The following is a 20,224-nucleotide window of genomic DNA, read 5'->3' on the forward strand; positions in this document are numbered from 1 at the left end:
AAAAGATTGTGAAAGGTTACAAAGGGAGATTTCTCTCTCTCTTTCTCTGGTTTGAGGTTGTAGTTGTGCTTAGTGTGACTCCTGTGTCCAGAATGAGTGTTTGCATTGTTGGGCCAAAGAGAAGGGTTATTAGGCCACTGGAGGGGGATTTTGAAAATTTAGCACAAGAGAAGGGGGGACCATTCTGCAGGTGATGAGGATTAGCTGAAGCCAGAGGCCCCTTCGAAACCAAATACAGATCTGTCAGTCTAATCCCTGCAAATAAAAAACAGAGCTCTACCTCTCTCCCTTCTCTCCTTCTCATTTGGCACATACCCCACAACTGCTTCATCTCTTTCACATCTGCCCTTTGCCAAACACTGCTTGCCCCCAGCCTGTTAATGGGACCCAGAGAAGCATCCCTGAGGAGGAAGTGACTGATTGGCCCTGGCAGTAATGGACAGCTCTGCATAACCTCACAGAGCGATGAGATAAAGAATGCGGGAGGGCTTTTTCGTTAGCCACGAGAATTGTGTAGCCCCCTTTGTCAGGCTTTATGTTCAGAAAGAATAGCATACACTGCGCAAAATGTTTTAAAGTAAAAATCTGGTAAACGCTACAGTATAAACCATAATTAGTAACTGTAAAAAACTGCGTATACAGTATTTGATTGATTTTAAAAGGCACGATTCTTTTCTTGTGAAAATGAATGATATAAAAAATGAAAAAATGATATAAATTATTATATTGTACTGTAAAATTATTGCTAAAATTATATAAAAAAAGACAAGTCACTGTTAAATTTATGGTGAAAAGTGAATGCTTGTCACGTTTGTCCAGAATGCAGCAGCTCTAGAGCTCAGTGAGGAATGCTGTATCCCACAATGCACTCCAATTCACAACTTTTTTATTATTCTATTTTGATGTAAAGTTAGATGGAGTTCTAGGAGTTTGTATACTTTGTTTTGTTTGTAGAAAATTGAGCTACTAATGCACATTTTTCCAAGAATGATGCCAGCATTCCATTGTGAGCATATCTCAATCCATACAACAGTATTGGGGTGGTTCACACAGAATGTGTTTTTACATCCCTCTGAGTTACTTTTACATTGGTTTTTCAATGTAAACACGCTAGACCCACACGTTTCACTGTTATGGCGACGTCTTGAGTCTTTTGCAGTCGTAATGAGTGACGCGTTTTTAAGAGAATGTGTCAAGTTGTACGAATTTTAACTTTTACGCGAAACACATCAATGTCGGTTCCTTAGATTTGGACCAAGAAGACCCTGAAGGTGGGGAAAGGGTTGTTTATAGCTACTTTCAAGTTCATCAAAGCATGTATCAAACTTGCAAGTCTGCAAATAAAGAATAATAATATAATATAAGAAATTTGTCAAATAAAGAATCAGCAATGTATAAACTACATATAGAAAGTTTCAAAGTTGTCAAGAATGTCTGTTATAAGACAAGTTAACATTTCATTATGTTTAAGTAAAATAAAACATCACTAAACTGAAACTGTCAAAGCATAGAAGCACAGGAAATTTAAGATCAGAGAGCTAATATGCAATAACACGCTCTCCAAGCATTTGAACAGCTGCCTTATGGTACATATTGCACAAACTCACAGCAGAAACCCAAAGACCAGAGATGTGAAGCACTTTTTCTTTTTTTTCTTGCTTCCCCTGTTTCACAGCTGTGTCTCATATGTTTGTGAGGCCTCTCGCAATATCAGCCTCGCTATCACTCAGTCCCACCTGGCCGCCAGGGTTTTAACAGCCTGCCATGCCGCTCGCACCCAGGGCGTCCCAAAAATCCAGACAGGACGTAACGGGTTGAGGAACGTTATCCCCACCTCCCATCTCCTCTATCTGCCCTGTTCAGCCCTCTCAAATTCTCACTGCTTCATTTGAGGGTCAGCTTACCCTGAAAGAGTTTTACTGTATCCTTCACCGGGCCGCCCCACTGTTTCCCACCCCGCTGCCTTCAAAAGGCTGCCCCCCGCCTTCAACCAGACACATGCAAAATAAATATTACTCTGACCTGTGTCTCCAACTCTTGGTGCCAGAGTCAAACAGAGCAAGTTGAAAAGGAAAACCAGAGAGGGCTTTCGAGTCTAAGGCGGGATAGTGTGAACATAAGTGTACGTGTCAGTTATTTCTGACTGGAGTTAGCACATCTTTTGATTTCAGCATCAGGTTTCAACCTGCTGAGGCTCTGATGTTTGTAAGATGACTTAAGAGATGTAAGGTTATTTATAAAAAAATAATGGTTTTGTAAAATCTCCATTAAGACACACAGAAGTAAATATATATTTTTTTAACTCACAGAACATTTCCAGCAAAATCTTTGGTTGAAATAGAAGTTAGTAGTGATTTTTTACAATAGTTTCTGAGCATATCACTGTGAAGTAATACTATTCATTTAACATAATTTTCATGTATTTGAAAAACATGTCATTTTACTTACATTTTCATTTACATTTTTTTAGTTGTTTGGTTTCTGCCGGCCCTGCTGACGCATAATTGCTGAATGTTGAATGTTTGTATCAACCACAAAGAGTGTTAATGTTTTTATTTCAAAGTAATACACATTATCCACAAAATCATCTTTGTGGTAAAGCCCATACTGATATAAGTTCAATTTTTCTATTTAAACCGGTCAAGTGAAACAACTAGATCAAGTAAATAAAAAATAACGAGTAAATACATTCACTTACATTCACACAATTAAACAGTAAATTAAAACATAAGATGATTAAGTAATGATCAACGCACTGCTTTATTTAATAAAAAGTTATCTGCATACATGAAATTTATCAATAAGTAGTTTCCCCAATAGATTTTTCTTTGCAGCCAAAACCATCAAAGTTATAGTGGTAACATGATTTTTCCTAAAAAAAAACACAAGGGCTATCACATTTTTCAGATTTTACTTCCAACAACAACTGATGTAATTGTTTCTTCAAAGAGTGCAGAACAGTACTCAACTCTCAGCCAGTGTTGTCTCATTGTTCCAAGGTTACCACAGGATGCAGTTCATGCCCAGACCTGATGGCAGTGCGGAGAATGGGAAGCGGTGACCTGACAAGAGCTGAGATGATAGAGCTGGATAAAGGACGCGCCGACCTGACACGACTTCACTACAAAATTTCAAATGCTATTAGATTATTAATGATAATCTCAAATCTATAATTAATCTTATTAGTAAATTAATTTATTTAGCCTTGTCGTGCAAGCCTTGTTGTGCTTATGGTGAGGCAGCAGCTTTTGCCAGAGGGGAACTGTAATCCCCTGGTTGGGCCTGGTTTCTCCTGAGGATTTTTTTCTCGATTGGAGTTTTGGGTTCCTCTCCACCGTTTGCATACTGTTTTGCACTATTTGCCTGGCTGCTTCAGAAATTTTACATAATTAATATTACATATAGAAATGTATAGTCTGTTTAATATTTGACCTGTGTTTCTCTCTCCTTTATCTTAAATGTGTGCTTTCACTGTGAGTGTGTGCGTGCGTGTCTGTGTGTTTCCGAGTGTCTATGTCGATGTGTGTAAATATGTGTGCATATTGTGTGTGTGGAGCGTTTGTATGTGGGTATGTCTGTCTTCTGTGTTTTCACCTTTTTCTTGTTTTTACAGGTATATGACTTTAGTTGTTTTGCTTATAGTCAATATGTCTCATGTACAGCTGCTTTGTAACAATGGAAATTGTAAAAAGCGCTATATAAATAAAGTTGAGTTGAGTTGCACTGCAGTTTAATAGTTTTATCAACACCCACTGCAAGTAAAAAATGATGTCAGTAAAATAAGTTGCATGTCAGCTGCACCCACAATGGCAATACAGACGCTGGACCTTCTGTTATGTAACTACAGACATTTTTAAATATGCGACCAAACACAAAATTTTCCAGCTGAATCAGACCCTACAGCTCCTGGATATTGTGAGAATACCGATGCATTACGTATGTGGTGAATTTTGTTCATTTGTAGCCCCAAAAATCTTCTGTACACTGTCAAAAACAAAGATTCCTTAAAATGTTTATTCTTGAGCTTAAGGGTTCTATAAAGTAAAGAACTTCAAATGACATACGTGCAAGAAAAAAATGGTTAACCCTTGTGTGTTGTTTGGGCACCACACCCAAAGTGAGTGCATATACATTTATTTTTCAATATAAAATTAATATTTGTTTTGGGGTGAACTATTCCTTTATATACATGAGTGGCTATTTGCTAAGCGTTTAAACGCTCCACCTAACATTGCCTTTTTAAGTTTGGGCATAAACATTCATTGCTTTGTGCTCTTCCCATCTCCTTTGTGTAATTGCAGGCTTTTGTGTACATTCCCTACTAATAAAAGTTTGTTTTCAAGAGGCTGAGTGAGGTTTAGAGAAGGAGAGAGAGAGATTGTCCTCTGAAGAGAGGCATTGGGAGATCTCAGGGAGCTGTTCTGCTTAACTTCCCCTGGTCAAAAGCGCCTCAGTGTGGGTATCCAGACCGGCAAATCAGCCTGTGCCCACTGTTTACTGTGCCGGTCAAAAGGGCCACCGGAGCTGGAACAAAGGGGGGTCTGTTCCTATTGTCCTACACCAGAATGACAGCCCTCTGTTGGGGCAAAAAGAGAACTAGGGGCTCTGGCTCCCACATATAGGGACAATTTTTACCGAAACCACATCCCTCCTTTTCGAGTCCCCAAATCAGATGCTGCCTCAATGTAAACACACACAGCCATTCAGTGATTCTATCTGAGGAAGCGGAAAGCACTGTTTACATGGTACGGGCTTTTAACACTGATCGAGTCATAAACGGATATTCGGATCAGGCCAACATACTGTGGACCGGATGGATTAACCAAAGTTTATTGTCACTGCAAATCAAAGGGGGCGAGGACATTCCCAAATGAGAAATGAACGCAATATGTCGCTAGGAACGGCTTTCCTCCCATCCATCTTTCCCAAAACCAAAAGCAGCTGGAACTTGAGGGCTGCTGTTTCACATCTGGGACTGCGCTGATCCCCCTGCACAGAATCCACTTTAATGAGTACCTGACACCTGCGCTCCAGGCAGAGCTGTTTACAGAAAAAGTATCTCTGTTCTGCGGATACGCTGTGTTTTTGGCACATGGCTTTAACCTGTACAGAGCATCTAGAGGTTAGGTGTGACAGGGTGCGCGAATAAAGAGCTCAGGTGAGCTTCAGAAGCGCTACATTAAACTGGAGTGTTTAAGAGGTGCTGAGCCATAAGGGGCAGGTGGGATTGGCCTCACACGACAGCTGTCTGCCATCTGAATCCAAACATCTGGCAATTTATTTGCATAGCCATGGGAAAGCTAAATCGCAAATGGAATTCTGCGCAGTCGCTCCGTTGTTTCTGTTGGACGCAAACTAAACAATTAAATCGAATAGAAAGCAAATGGAGACTTCGTACATCTCATGTTCTGATTTTCCTTCTCCGAAGAAACCAAGTCATCTTGGTTATTAAAACAATAAGGCAACCTATCATCACAAGCTCTTTTTAGAGTTGTGCTTTTACAGTTCATCAGTGTCTCTTTTGTCTGGTTTTGATACAAAGCCTGCAATTAAAAGTAAAATCCGTGTATTCTATTCACATTGCATCTGTAATTCTTGCTGTATATAAAAACTGTATCATTTGATCTATTTGGTTCTCCTCTGGAATTTTTAAGAGAAACATCTGACACAGAGATCGTAACATCGCTCAATACTTTATAGGTATTCTGAGCTATAAAAGCAACATGTGTACACAGAATCACCTCTGTGTTAGGAGCTTACATCTGTGAGGAACATCAAAAATGCTTTTCTAGATATTTACGATCATAATCTAAACCCTCAGGCAAGATCTCCAGCACTAATAAAAACATTATAATAAACTCTCACTGACTTATTGCAATATCGTTCATACACACACTGAAAGAGAGAGAGAGAGATATTGAGAGAGAGAGAGAGAGAGACGCGCGTCAGAACGACATCGTCTCTGGCGCAGGTGCATTTCTGAAAACGGGCATCCGCTAAACGCATTGGACGGAGACAGAGATAACCCGAGGCCTTCCCCGTTATCAGTCCTTTCGTTCTCATACCTTCCACTCCGTTCTTGCGCTTTGTTCGCGGTTTTGCGTATTTGCCCCTTTGCTCCTCCCTGCGCGCTGCGCCTCCTCAAGTTTGCTATCCAAACTGGAAACACGCATCAGACTCCGTGCGTCTCTGCAGGTTGAGCGCTCCAGAAAAACGCTCCAGAAACGCACAGGTTACAAGTGCGTTTGTGAATGCGCTCGTCTCTATTAAAGAGAGGTAAAATGAGGTAACGTTATAACTCATACCGACTGTAGCCGTTTAAATCAACGCATCATCCATTTGGATTGACTCCCTTAATTTTGTGAACGTTTAAAGCTGAACAAAAGTTATGGTTTCGTTACTGGATTTAAGCGGTCTCGTGCTGTTGCTGGTGTGGGGATACTGCGTCCTGGCTGAAACGGTCTTCACAAACTTTACTTTGGATAACGAGGTGCACTCGAGTTTCATCCACCGGCGACTGAAGAGCCAGGAGCGCCGGGAGATGCAGCGCGAGATCCTGTCAATCCTCGGGTTACCGCACCGGCCGCGGCCGCACCTCCACGGCAAGCATAACGCCGCGCCGATGTTCATGCTGGATCTGTACAATGCCATGTCCACTGAGGGAGACGAGGAGGGCTATTCGTACCCGTACAAACCCGTTTTTACCACTCAGGGACCGCCAATCGCCACCCTACAGGATAACAACTTCCTAAACGACGCGGACATGGTGATGAGTTTTGTAAATCTAGGTAAGACGGTTACTGATAGGATGCCAATCTTTGTTGTGTGTCAAAAAATTATTAAAATTTAAGCGCAGTCAAAACATGTTGACCAGTAACATACCCAGCCTTTTCATGTCGTGGCATTGACAGGAAAGATCTGACACAGAAATGAGATAATAACAGGGTTGAGTGAATAATAACAGACCACAGAATGGAGATTTCCCCCCTTCGAGTCCTAGATATTTGATTTGTTCCTGAGCCAAAAAACATGCATAGTTGTCCGCTGCATTGTTTGTTTGATTTTAGTTGGCCACTTATCTGCCCAAGTCGTAACCTTGGAGAGGTTTCCAGCTCTTAATGCTGTTGAACACAAACCTATATTTGTATTGTGTGTTTTTGGCCCAGTGATAATAAGCGCTGTTACATTCCCAAGCGTCTGCTGTCTCAGGGCCAGCTGTGTCCTCCGCTGATGTTCAGGTGTTCAGGGTTGGCTGTCTGTGAGCTCAACAGGCTCTTTATCTTCTGTCTTTTCCTTGGCAGTAATGATATAAGCTGACAGAGACAGAAGTGTTTTGCTAAGTGCAAAGTACGTCTCATGACATTTGCTCAACTGTCGTGCAAGTATTGTCTCAGACAAGATGCACTTTTTGCATTTATTTTAAAGCATTTGAAAAACTGCAGGGTAGAGCCAAAATAACAGCTATTTGTCATCCATCTCTAACATCTAACCCACCCATCTGTAGATGGGTTTCTTGGCGTAGCTGGATGTTTCATAAGCACCTGGCACCAGTCCTATCAAAGAATAGTTTCCCATTAAAAAGTCATCAACTGCGCATAAGCACTATATTGCCGTGCAATTTGTGATTTAGGCTGTGATAAAGAGCAATCAGGTTGTTAAGGGTGTGATTTGTGTCACTGTTTATTGGCAAAATGGGTATAGGGGTAGATGTGATAGTTCAGCTATGATCTGAATTCTTTAAGGTACAAAAGCCATGTTAGATAAGAGAGATGTCATTGGACAGAGTATATGCGCTAGTTAAAGCTTATTGGTTGATTCATGCACGAATGTAAACAGATATTATATCTCGGGGGCTTCCAAATCAAAATTATAGGATTGTGAAATGGTGATTGATTATTTATGTGAAAATTGAGGGGATGTGTTTCCCCCATTGTCTATGGTGGGCACCACTTTATGGTAATCTTTATGGATGTCACATATTCATCGCTGGTGTCAAGACAACAGTATACTAGGGTATAAAGATGACCAAAGGACAACTTGCATAGAAAAAATGGACAAACTTGTGTTGTATGGATTTGAAATTAAAGTGATAGTTCACCCAAAAATGAAAATTCTGTCATCATTTACTCACCTCTCGTCATATCAAACCTGTATGACTTTCTTTCATCCGCAGAACACAGAAGAAGATATTTTGAAGAATTTTGTTAACCAGCATCCATTCACTTTCATTGGTTTTGTGTACAAACAATAAAAGTGAATGGGTGCCGGCGCTGTTCGGTACCCAACTTTCTTCAAATATCTTCTTTTGTGTCAAAGTCATACACTCTCATGTCATTCCAAACCTGTATGACTTTCTTCCCTCTGCATAACACGAAAGAATATATTTTAGACCACCATTGTCTTCCATTGTTTATGAATTCAAAAACAGACATTTTTCTAAAAAAAATTTTTTACCACGGATGAAAGTATAGTAAAGGCGAATAAATAGTGACATTTTTTGCTTTTGGATAAACTACAATAAACTACATTTAAAACCCCTTAAGCTACAGATTCACACAGGCCCTTTTACGTTGCTGAGGTGGTGCCGACTGAAAACGCAGGTTGCGGGCGCTTAAACAGTGCGGGGGGGGCTTTGTTTTCAAGCGGATACGCTGAGCTTTAAAAAATGGCTGAATTTTTAGGGATGAACCTCAACTGCTGGTGTTTTAAAAAAAAACGTGGCTCGGTGGACACAGCCCCTTACAATTCACTATTAATTAATTAAACTAATATTTATGTGTGTTTTGTGCAGCGTTGTGTGTAACTAGTTACAAAGTAATTATTTACTTTTTGGAGTAAAATAAGGGAATAATGTATCTTTCTTACATTTGTATACTTTGGTCAGTTAATAAGAGTAATTGATGTAGTTAGTTATTATATTATTAATATGAATAGCTTAAATAAGCCATTGAATGTCTTTCCTTGAATCAATGCAAATCTATGTTGATCTAGGATATATAAAGAATATTAGTAATAAGTAGTTCAATCATTTTTGTACTGAGCAATTTGTACAGTAATCTCATTACACTATTGAATATACATTTAATAACTACTAGTATTTAATTATTTTTTCAGAGTAACTTACCCAACACTGGTTGTGTGTGTATGACAAGCTCAAGGGAAGTGACAGTGTTTCTTATTCTGAAATGTGTAATTATCCAGAGGACCACTGCATTGTGCCTATTTTGAACAAGCTGGCAAGCAGAGTCTCTCCCTCTCTCTCTCTCCCTCTCTCTCTCTCTCTCTCTCTGCTTGGGTTTCTTTCTTACCTGAGGAGAGACACACGCTTTCAATCAAACAACCTGCCATTGCCTGCTCTATTTAACCAAACCCCCACCTGCTTTAACTGCGACAGCGCACCTTTTATATTAAACACAATGTTAACAGAGACTTTCCCTGCAGCGTTTTACAAAAGGAATGTGCAGATATGTGTTCACCTCATTTTCAGAGGCAGTTTATATTGAATTAGGAGAAATATTCACTTTTCTCCTGAATCTGTGATCCATAAACTTGGCAGTCAATTATTACAAAGATGTTTCACATAAGCAGGAGGGAAAACATTTGAAAACAAAATAATTCATAGAAATTCTCACAGCAACCCTATGTGACTCCACTAGTCATGTTTACGCTAGTGATACGTTTTTTTCCAAACAATTTCTTAATACTGAAAATTATTTTCTTAATGGTTACCTAAAAAAATAAATTATTTATAAGTAACTCTTAGGGCCCTTTTTAACGATCTAAGTGCATAGTCTAAAGCGCAAGGGGCAAGTGCACTTAGGGCGTGTTCGGATCCACTTTTACTAGTTTTTACTAGGATAAATGGTCTGCACGCCAGCCACATGGTCTAAAGGGTAGTCCCTATTCTCTTAATGAGTCATGGGTGTGTTTTGGGCAAAACATGCAGTAAACCAATCAGAGTCTTATCTCCCATTCCCTCCAAGAGCCAGTTTTGCTCGCGCCATGGCGGATTCGCTATTAACACGCCAGAATTTGAAAGAGCAAAGACTGGACGCTTCTCCAGAAAGTCGCCAGATTTTTATCTTTATGTCAACGATATACATCTTTTACATTGTAATCCATTTATTTTCCTTATATTTGGCATTATTGTGTACACATCATTGTGTTTGTAAAGCCCGATTTTTACGCTGTAGTCTACGCAGAGACCGCAAGCACTGTGATTGGTCTGCTTGAACCCCCTCCCTTCAGGTAAAAAAACGTGTCAGGTTTACTTGTATGCATTTACGCATGAATAGTCTAAAAAAATTACATGTTTTTCTGTATTTAACAACTCAAACTGCATAAGTGACAGTTGACTTGCCGCTATCACTGCTAAATGCTTCTAAGACAGCGTACAAAACAAACCGCTTTTTCTTCGGGTCTTGTCTCGGCAACGCAAGCAACATGCCTGTGGAGATAGACGCCTAGTGGCCATTGCCTGTCGACACAGACAATGACGCACAAGTATAAATGAAAACCGGCGGGTTGCCTATGGTTTAGAGGCTACGGCATTGGTCCGACACACAAGTAAAAAAACAGCCTTAATAAGTAGAGTGTATGTGCTCTTTAAATAACTCTTGACTTTAGACCAGGTTTCAGTCAGTCAATGGCGCAGTCTTTTCAGTTGCCTCAGAATAGCAATGCCCCAATGATGCACTTGAACAGACCTCGTTTTCAGACCAGCAAGCCCATGGGCGCACAAATGGCCACAAATGCATTTGCTATTTAAACAACGTGGCGCAGGACGTGAAAATGAAAACTGTGTTGGGCTGAAACTAGCAAAAAACACTTGCGTCGCTCCTGGCTCTGCATTGCGTAGAGTGTATGATAGGGCCCCAAGTCTCACAATCTTAACGGAATTTTCTTCAATTTAGGAAAAAAGGGCACAAGCTGTTTGGATGCATCTCGCTCATGAGTTTATATCAGATTATCCGTGTCATAGCCTGTCTTAAACAAATACTTGGCTGAGGGATGATATATGTGGGAGAATAGAAGCTTTGTGAGTTCAATGCCTGAAACTCGTGATTCGGTCAGCTTTATTGAATCTTTGGGTGAATATAATTATTCATCCGGTGCCGTTTTTTGGGAAAAAGGGTCAGAATTGTAAACAGATGCGACTTGTCCCGCACATTTTTTGAAGAGCAGGAGGTGTCGATGACTGTGCCTGAAAGATAAAAGCAAGTCAATATTTAGCAGTTAGCATTATTTAGGATAATTTATTCACCATCATGTCATTTCGAACCTGTATGACTTTCTTTCTTCTGCAAATAAGATATTTTGAAGAATGTTGGTGACCTGACCACATTGACCCCAATTGACTTCCATTTTATGGTCACAAAACCCCCGAAACATTTCTCAAAATATCTTCTTTTGTGTTCCACAGAAGAGTCATATACAAATTTTAAATGACATAACGGGGAATAAATAATGACAGAATATTTGTTTTTGGGTGAACACCGTCTGTCTGATGCAGCTCGCAAATGATGGAGAGAAAGTGCTCTTGCGCCCTCCATCTAAAGTACATTAGTTCCCTTTCTTTCTCAATGAAGCTGGGTGGCATTCGCTCCTTCTAAAATATTATGACAACAGTCATGGGTCTGATTACACAGATATGTCTTGAAAGCGCAGTGGGGAGGTCTGGTGAAGAACGGGCTCTAAAGAAGCTTTGTTTGGCACGGCTGGACCCTCTCAGTTGCTACAAATGTTTCATAAGCATGAAACACAATTTACGACCGAAATGTGGGTTTCCCGCTGCTTTAAGAGTATGGATCTTTTTCCTGTGTTGAATTAAATTGGATTTGAGGTCCAGCACAGGTGTGACTCACCCAAACTTTGTTTGAACAATTAAGGCAAATGCTTTGTACTTGGGTAGTTCTATAAAGGCAGCTGTGCCTGAGGTATGCAACTTAAACGTTTCAGAGTAATGTTTTCAGCCAGCGTTGTGTCAGTTGAATGTTTATAAGAGTGTCTGCACTTTGTTAGGTCTATTGTTAACAGAGATGTTTCCAAGCAGTGTAGAGTAAGTGGGTGCGTCTCTGATTTCTTTGGACCCCAGGGCATGGGACATTTAGTCTCTGAGTCACCCAAGTTAAAAGCCCAGCTGTGTAAATGGCTTACGGCATGTATGTAAAATGTAAATGTAACACTGAGCATGCAACATGAGTCAGTGTGGCGGAGGGTGTGTGAACCCTCCAGGGACATAGAACATGCGTGTGTGAAATATTGAGATAGGGCTGTTTCAGACTTTCATCTACTATCCGCTCAGTTAGAATCAGATTTAAAGGGACAGTTTACTTAAAGGGGTCATATGACACGGATAAAACAAATATTATTTGTTTTCGATGTTATGCAATGTGTATACATGATTTAAAACACCAAAAACATACATGTTTGTAACTCCAGTATATTTCTGTATCTATCAGTTAACCAGTGCATAGTGATTGGTCGAATACTGCAAGCATGTGGCGGAAATGTAACGCCTCTTACCATATTTGGAGCATCAGGTTCCAAAGCGATTGTACTGACAGGTACGTCCACCTTAATTGCATCTACATTTGGCCAGTCTTAGTCAAATCATACCACAAACTGACATAGATTTGTGGGGGTGTGGTTACACGAGGCGTTTCGGGTCTCGGTGGGCCTCGCTTAAATTTTACGTGTCTAACACATGCATCGGCAAGAAACCAAAGACAAATAAAAGACGTATTTGCGCTATATGACCCCTTTAAAAAAAAGGGAGTGAGAATTAGCTAGGGTTTTGTATGATGGCTATTCCATATCTTGTGATCACATACAATCATTAAAACGTTAGATCTTTAACTGAGCCCATCAGCCACTCATTCCTTTAAAGTCACAGTTACATTTCTGAGTGATGTGTCTGCATCGAAACATGTCAGGACACATGCAGGCATGTCTGATAGGGAGAACTATAATTCTGGTCACTGCAACATTCTCTCTTTCGCCTCCAAGGTTTCCTTTTCTCTTTTCACTTTATGTTAAACTGGGTAGCACAATTCAGAGGTAAAGATGACATCATCACAGGCAAGAGTAGTGCAGGCGGGAGAAGATTTGAGGTGTTGACAGTGCTCTGATTGAAACTTAGGAGAGAGTGAAAAATAGACCTGCTCATTTTATTATGTTTTGATCTAGTTTACTCTGTACTAGTGATGCACCAAAATGAAAATTGTGGGCCGAAAATGTAGAATTAAAAATTTAGTATGCACTAGGTCGAAAACCAATATCGAAAATTAAAAAAACATTTTGAAATAGTTTTTTTTAATTATGTAATAAAGTATTATTACACACATTAAAACCACAAAAATTAAGGAGAACATCATTTAAAACAATACAAAATATCTTATTTTCCTTGGTCATTGCAACACATTCAAATTTAACATTGTTATCAATCATCTCAACATTGTAGTTGTAGAATTATTCTAGAATTATTATATGCATTACAGTAGTCAAGTTTTAGTCAAACTCAGCAGCTCTTGCTAATTCAAGAAGTTTATATATGGTGCACAGAGGGTGTTCATGTAAACAGGCTTAAAATGATCTTCAGTGGTATCAGCACCTGCCGGATGACAGTCCACGTGAGCTACATCCATCTGCTCTACTCCATTCGATTCTACTCTACTCTATAGTACTCTATTCTACTCTGTTCTATTCCACTCTGCTCAACTCTGCTGTACTATAGTTCTTTTGTACCCTTTTCTATTCCATTCTATTTTGTTTTGTGTTGCGGCACTCTATTAGATTCCATTTTATTCTACTATATTCTATTCTACTGTACTCTAGTTAACTCTTTTCTAATCTATTCCACTCCATTATACTGTATGCTGCTCTACTCTACTATATTCTACTTTGTCCTATTTCACTAACAACTTTATTCTACTGTTCTATTAGATTAAGTTTAATTCTATTCTTTTTGTATTCCATTCTATTCTATTTTTCTCTATTGTGTTGTATCATAGTCTACTCTGTTTGACTATTCGATTCCAGTTTACTCTACTCTTTTTCACTTTATTGTACTTTATTCTGCTCTGCTCTATTCTATTCTGCTTTATTCCACTCTATTTTCCTCTATTCTATTGTATTTTACTGTATTCTACTCTAGTCTGTTGAATTTAATTATGTTTTACTGTATTCTGTTCTATTCTGCTGTATAATGTTCTACTCTATTCTGTTCCATTGTACTGTATTCTATTCTACTCTGTTTTATTCTATTTTATTGCATTCTGTTCTATTCTGTTGGATTATGTTCTACTCTATTCTCTATTCTACTCTGTTACAAAATGTTGTATTAGAAATATTTCGAAAGTTTAGAAATAAATGTTGCTGTGGTATTTATTCCAGTTTATACTCTACTTCATTTCATTCTACTATGTTCTACTTTATTCTATTCTACACTACTGGAGACGCTTTTTTTCCCAGGTGACTTAAAAATAGGCCAAACAAAGGAAGCAATCATTGCAACAAAAGGGCAATAATGCATAAGTGCTATAAAACTGGTCTTGGTTTGCATAGCACAGAACACAAAGCTCCTGTTAACTGTCGGAGCCATTTTTGAGCCTACACATGAAAACGCATGTTGTAACTAAAATGGAGGTAACTCATGAATTCTTTGGAATACAGACTTACGGTTAGTCTCGTTGAAAAAAGAAAAGTAGCTGATTATTGCTAAAAAAAATCGCACACACAAATACTTTTTTTAAGGTATGTTGTTAGGTGTATTGTAAAAAATAAATAAAAAAGTTTATGTTTTTCTTTGATTGAAAAATACATTAAAAAAATACGGTTTGCAAAAGGATAACAAAAATCGAAGCACACTCTTTATAAAAAATAATCAATTACTCTCCCTACATAAATTATTTAAAAAAACACCAAAGAAATCTGTATTCTAGAGTCTTAGACCTTTCCAATGATATATAGTTTGATATGATTCTATTAGAAATTATATGCACAATATTGATGCAAACTTAGGTGTCCCGTGTACGGAACGGGTGACAGTTAACAGGCTACATACACACATGCATTTATGTTAACTGTATTCTCTTCTACTCTACTCTGTTCTTTATACCACTGTACTCTACCTTCTCTTTTGTATTTGACACAACTCTTACTTTGTTAGTTTACTTAATATTCCAGGGTAAATGGCACACAAATACAGAATTGTTGTGACAGCCAAGGGTGCTTCTAGGGTGAGTGGATATCCGGTGCTTAGAGCAGATACATCAACATATGTGTTTGAATATAGATTTTGTGTGTAAAATGTGTGGAACATGCAAACCATGGCACTTTCTCTTTTTCCAAAGAGCCTGGGAGCTTGGGCTGTCGTGGCGTCTGCCGTTGCTAAGCAACCAGGAGCCACGCTCGCCGTGAAGACGGAATTTTCAGCAGCGTCACGCCTGGAAAAATTGTGTACATGTATGCGTTATTGCTATGCTTGAGTGCACCTGCAATCCATCAACATTTAAAATAAATAACAAAGACGCAAAATGTAAACGGCCCCTAAGTGATTCGTACATGCCATTGGCAATAAAACATTCAAGGCTTTACTGAAAACATTCGTGGCTTCAGCGCCCTTAGCCCACCCCTGGTGACAGCTCTTATTTGGGACTTGATTTGTAGCTACATCTACGTGAGCATCATAACAAAAACGGGACCTTATAATGGTTCCTGTTGTTCAATTGGTTGTGGTATGAAAGTGCACAGATTGTGGATTCAAATCCTAGGGAACACATGGTAAAATGTACTTTAAATGTATTCAAAATTACTTTGGATAAGGGCATCTGCCACAAGCATCAAAATAAATAGAAATAAAGCTTCTCACATGAAGCGTGATAGACTTGACTCATAATTGATTTTAGTAGAATTTGACGTTGGGTAAAACAGTCCATATTTTATAAAGCTCAAGTTTGTATTTGTTGTAGCCCATTCCTGATAACCAATTCATGGTTTATGTCTTTAATCAAAGGGCATTTAACCATTTTAGGAAGCATTAAGGTAGTTGTCTTGATAGTCTAATGTGATTCTATAACAAATTAGGTTACCACCACTCTAAGAATAAGATGGAATAGGATGAAATGAGTTTAACCTGACCCGACCCATGCCGTTAGTTCACCCAAATGCACTTTGGGTGCCAAGAGCCTCGCAGAGTGAGGAAATGACCTGTCCGCTACATGCCATGAAAAAGAGACTTCATTACCCTATCATTTTTTTGTGGGTCTGTTTTGCGTCTCTCAGGCTCGCTAATGCGTTATCGAGAGCATTAGTCACAGCTGGCTCTCATGCAAACCTCTGGCTGGCATGCGAGTGGAATCTGTGATAGATAGATAGATAGATAGATAAAGGGAGATTTAAGAAAGACACATTTTAGATCTTAAGCTCCTAATGGATCGCTGCTCTTGTATTAAGTCACATTTACATCTGTATGAATGGGGTCTTAAAATAAAACAGCTCCTGGCATCAGAAGCCACACATCTGAACATGGAAAATTAAAGCGAATATTTAATACTTACCAGATGCTTAGAGGAAAAGGATAGATGAGGTTAAGAGAAAAACACACACATTTAAAGGAATTAAAAGTATCATTCCCAAATATTTGTCCTGGCAAATCACACAATGTAGTCGCCTATCACACAAAACTAATCAGAAAGACCTTCGGTTGTCGTTATTTGATGAAAATCTTGTCTTCCGTTAATTTTGTTAAGTTTAGGAATGCCAGTCACTATCCAAAATGTATTGAGCAGCGTGGAGATTTTGCAAGATATCAGTTTACTTATATTTGGATGCACTGTCCCTTTAAACCTTTTGTTTTGAGTCTGCAAGTACTGCCTCATGAGGTTTGGTGAATCACAAGTGTGACTGTGTGTGTCCTTATTTCTGTGAGCCCCTCATCTGAGCATTAAACTCTCATGAGTCGCACTACAACAATAGGTAATCCTCATGGAAGTTACCTTTTACTACACACACACGCACACAATCTCTGGAGAGATATTTTCTGGCAGTCAGGTTGTATTGTTTTATAGTGCAAGTTAGGTCAGGTATTAAGTGGCTTTGTGGGAGAACTATTGCGGAATAGGTCAATTTGTTAAGATTAGCAATGTTTTGTTATTAAATGCTGTGTGACTCACAACGTTTGATTTAGAATCACAAGAAGATACCCCATACTGTGTTTTATAGATATATCATGGATGAATAAAAATACATTGGAAATGTACTGTTAATTATTTAACATCAATGATGAGCAAAAAAATGGTGTGTTTTTCTTTTTATGCAGAACACAAACAATATAGAAGATTGATAACCAAAACAGTTTCCCCCCCATTAACTTCCATGGTTCATATCTACTGGATTTGACTCTTTCTTCTGTGGAACACTAAAGAAGATATTTCGAGAAATGTTTCAGTGGTTTTGTTTCAATACACTGAAACTAAGTGGAGGTTTGGTGACCAACATTCCTCAAATGTCTTCTTTTGTGTTCTGCAGCAGAAAGTCATACACGTTTGGACTGACATGAGAATGTGTAAATTATGAAACAAATTCAATTTTATGTAACCATCCCTTTATTGCCCTGTTTGGACTTGATCGTTGTTTAGTTGTTGAATACTTTATTATTTGTGAGAGGTGTGGGTGTTGGCACAAGTGCTTGGCAAGTTTAAGTGCACCACACAGTCAATGTTCAGGGTGGAGGAGTTAAGTATTTAAAAGGCTTAGTTTATCCATCAAATCAAAAATCATCATCATTTACTCACGCTTATTATCCGGCCCTAACAGCGGGTTAAAAACAGGAAAATAGTTATGAAAAACAAATCAATTTGAATATTTTACTGACCACCTGTTTTTAATTTGCTAATTTAATTAGCAAAGTCTCAATTTCCCCCTGAAAGGACAATTGTGTGATCTTAAGCAGCATCTAGTGGTGAGGTTGCGAATTGCAATCAACGGCTCACTTTTCCCCTCCCTTTCGAAGCACTACGGCAGCTGACACAAAGCTAAGATGTTGTCACGTTTTCGCTTCTTTGCTTAAGGAGATCAAGTATTTACAAAACACGTTCTGTAGAGCAGTTTGTCCGTTTAGGGCTACTGTAGAAACAACATGGTGAATTTCATGCAAGGGAATTCATGCAATATCCATGCACATATCCGCGGTGTATGTAGATAGAAATAGCTCATTCTAAGATAATAAAAACATAACGCTTCATTATGTAAGGTCTTTATAAACATCTGAAGACATGCATATTATATTACATTTCTGTCAATAGATCCACCATAAAAAGTACACACGGCACCTTTAATGTTGCTCTTTAAAAGCTAATTGTAGGTAAAATTGTGGGACATGTTTTGTGTTATATACCTGTAAATATGCCTTTGAATGCCATAATAAAGTAACTGCTGTTGTTAAATGGTAAAACATTAAGAAGGGTTTCTAAACAGATACTTCCTGACCCTTTCTTCTGCTTTCAGCATGTTTATCCCTTTCTTCTTTTGCCTCTTTTTTCTTCATCCCTGCTTTCGTCTCTGTGGAAGGGCCTTTCTAACATTCTTGCTCTCGGCAGGCTGCCCCTGGGACACTGCCAGAGGTTAATACAGATGTTTCTGTGCATCTGCAGGCCAAAGCAGCTGTGTGAGGAACTTTATCTGCTCAAAGTCCAAACACACACACGCACACGCCCCCCACCTCCTTCAGTCTCAACAAAACACACACATACACGGGTTAGTTTCACTATATAAGAAAGGACATCTCAGAGTTTGAAACTGCTGGCCTATAGTCTACACATGTCCGATCTTTTGGTTGAGAACATGTATTTACTGGTTATCGATGTGACTGATGAAGTCTTGCTAATAAACATAGCAAGTGAATGGAAAAAGATTACCTTATATTAGAGAGAACAAAACGTCCCCGCCGGCGTGCTTGGCACAGAATGAAAGAGACTTGAATTTGTATCCTCTTGTTGAGTTTGTAGTTTCTTTGCCTTGACATGTTGTCTTGGGAAACTGTAACTTGTCTACCTACCTGTTGGAGAACACGGTTACTAAAGCTGGTCCCAAGATTGAGCTTGCTTGCTTTCTTTCTGATAAAAAGACATTTTATAGGAGGTCTTAACCCGGCTGTTCTCTCACTCACCCCTGTGCCGCTCAAGAGCATTGACATTGTGTAACACATTGTTACAGAGCAGCAGTCCACAGGTCTCACTGTGTGCTGGGAAATATCAGACAAAGTGCAACAGTTGTTTTCTTTAGTCCAATCAACAGAATAAACCGCAGGAGGAAGAGAGAAGAATGTGAAGGACAACAGAGAGGAATATGATTGGATCCATCTCAGTTTTGAGCACTTTTGTTAGTTCTGTAAATAGCTTCAGTGTGGTTAAGCAAATACAGAGATTTCAGTCGTGCCAGAGCTAGTGCGTGTACACTGGGAAACAAAAAATAGAGCACTAAAATACACTTTATTTAATGACAGTAAGTGTACCTAAAGGCTGAGTAGAAAATCCTGTCCAGAAACGTTTTTGTCATGCTGGTTAGAAGTATCTTAACATCCACTACTCTGCCTTTAAAGGGATAGTTCACCCAGAAACATTTGTCATCATTTACGTCTGCAGAGCACTAGAAGATACTTCTTTCTTCTGCAGAAAACATTTTGAAGAACGTTGGTAACCTAACAACAGCGGTTTTAAGTGGGTGAATGGGTACCGTTATTTGGTTACCAACGTTGTTCAAAATGTATTCTGCAGAAGAAAGAAAGTCATACAGGTTTAAAATGACAGGTAAGTACACATAGATTTTCTTAAAATGACTAATATTAAATTTTTATATATCAAGTACAAAATTAGTGTGTAGTTTTATGTGTATTTTGGTGCACTTTTACCTCAGAAGAAACAGGAAACATTTAGAGAGGAGAATAATCTTTTAATTGATGCACTTAGTTTGCATTTACTTGCATGAGGTGAGACTCAATATGACTTTAAAGTCTTTAAAGGATTAGAAGTTTTAAAAGATTAGAAGGGGGTGGTAAGTTGTGCCACGTGTTGTCTTCTATGCAATTTATTGTGGAAAACTGGAAATGAAACAAAAACCTCTTAAAGTTGTGCTCTGTAATTTTACTGAGATAGAATGGGTAGAATTCGGTATGTCTTAAGGGGATACTTCATCGAAAAATCTTAATTGTGTCATCTTTTACTAA

General features: G+C 38.8%; 1 protein-coding gene across 1 annotated transcript in view; it reads left to right on the plus strand.

The window, feature by feature from the left end:
• The first annotated feature begins 6,039 nt into the window (after positions 1-6,039).
• Positions 6,040-20,224, plus strand: part of LOC130408814 (bone morphogenetic protein 7-like) — a 33,934-nt gene continuing 19,749 nt past the window's right edge. Inside the window, exon 1 of the mRNA XM_056732252.1 lies at positions 6,040-6,788. Coding sequence (XP_056588230.1) covers positions 6,389-6,788 — 400 coding nt within the window. The 5' untranslated portion in view covers positions 6,040-6,388. The remainder of the gene's footprint in view (positions 6,789-20,224) is intronic.

The sequence above is a fragment of the Triplophysa dalaica genome, chromosome 20 (genome assembly GCF_015846415.1).
Source record: "Triplophysa dalaica isolate WHDGS20190420 chromosome 20, ASM1584641v1, whole genome shotgun sequence".
In the NCBI taxonomy this organism is placed as follows: Eukaryota; Metazoa; Chordata; class Actinopteri; order Cypriniformes; family Nemacheilidae; genus Triplophysa; species Triplophysa dalaica.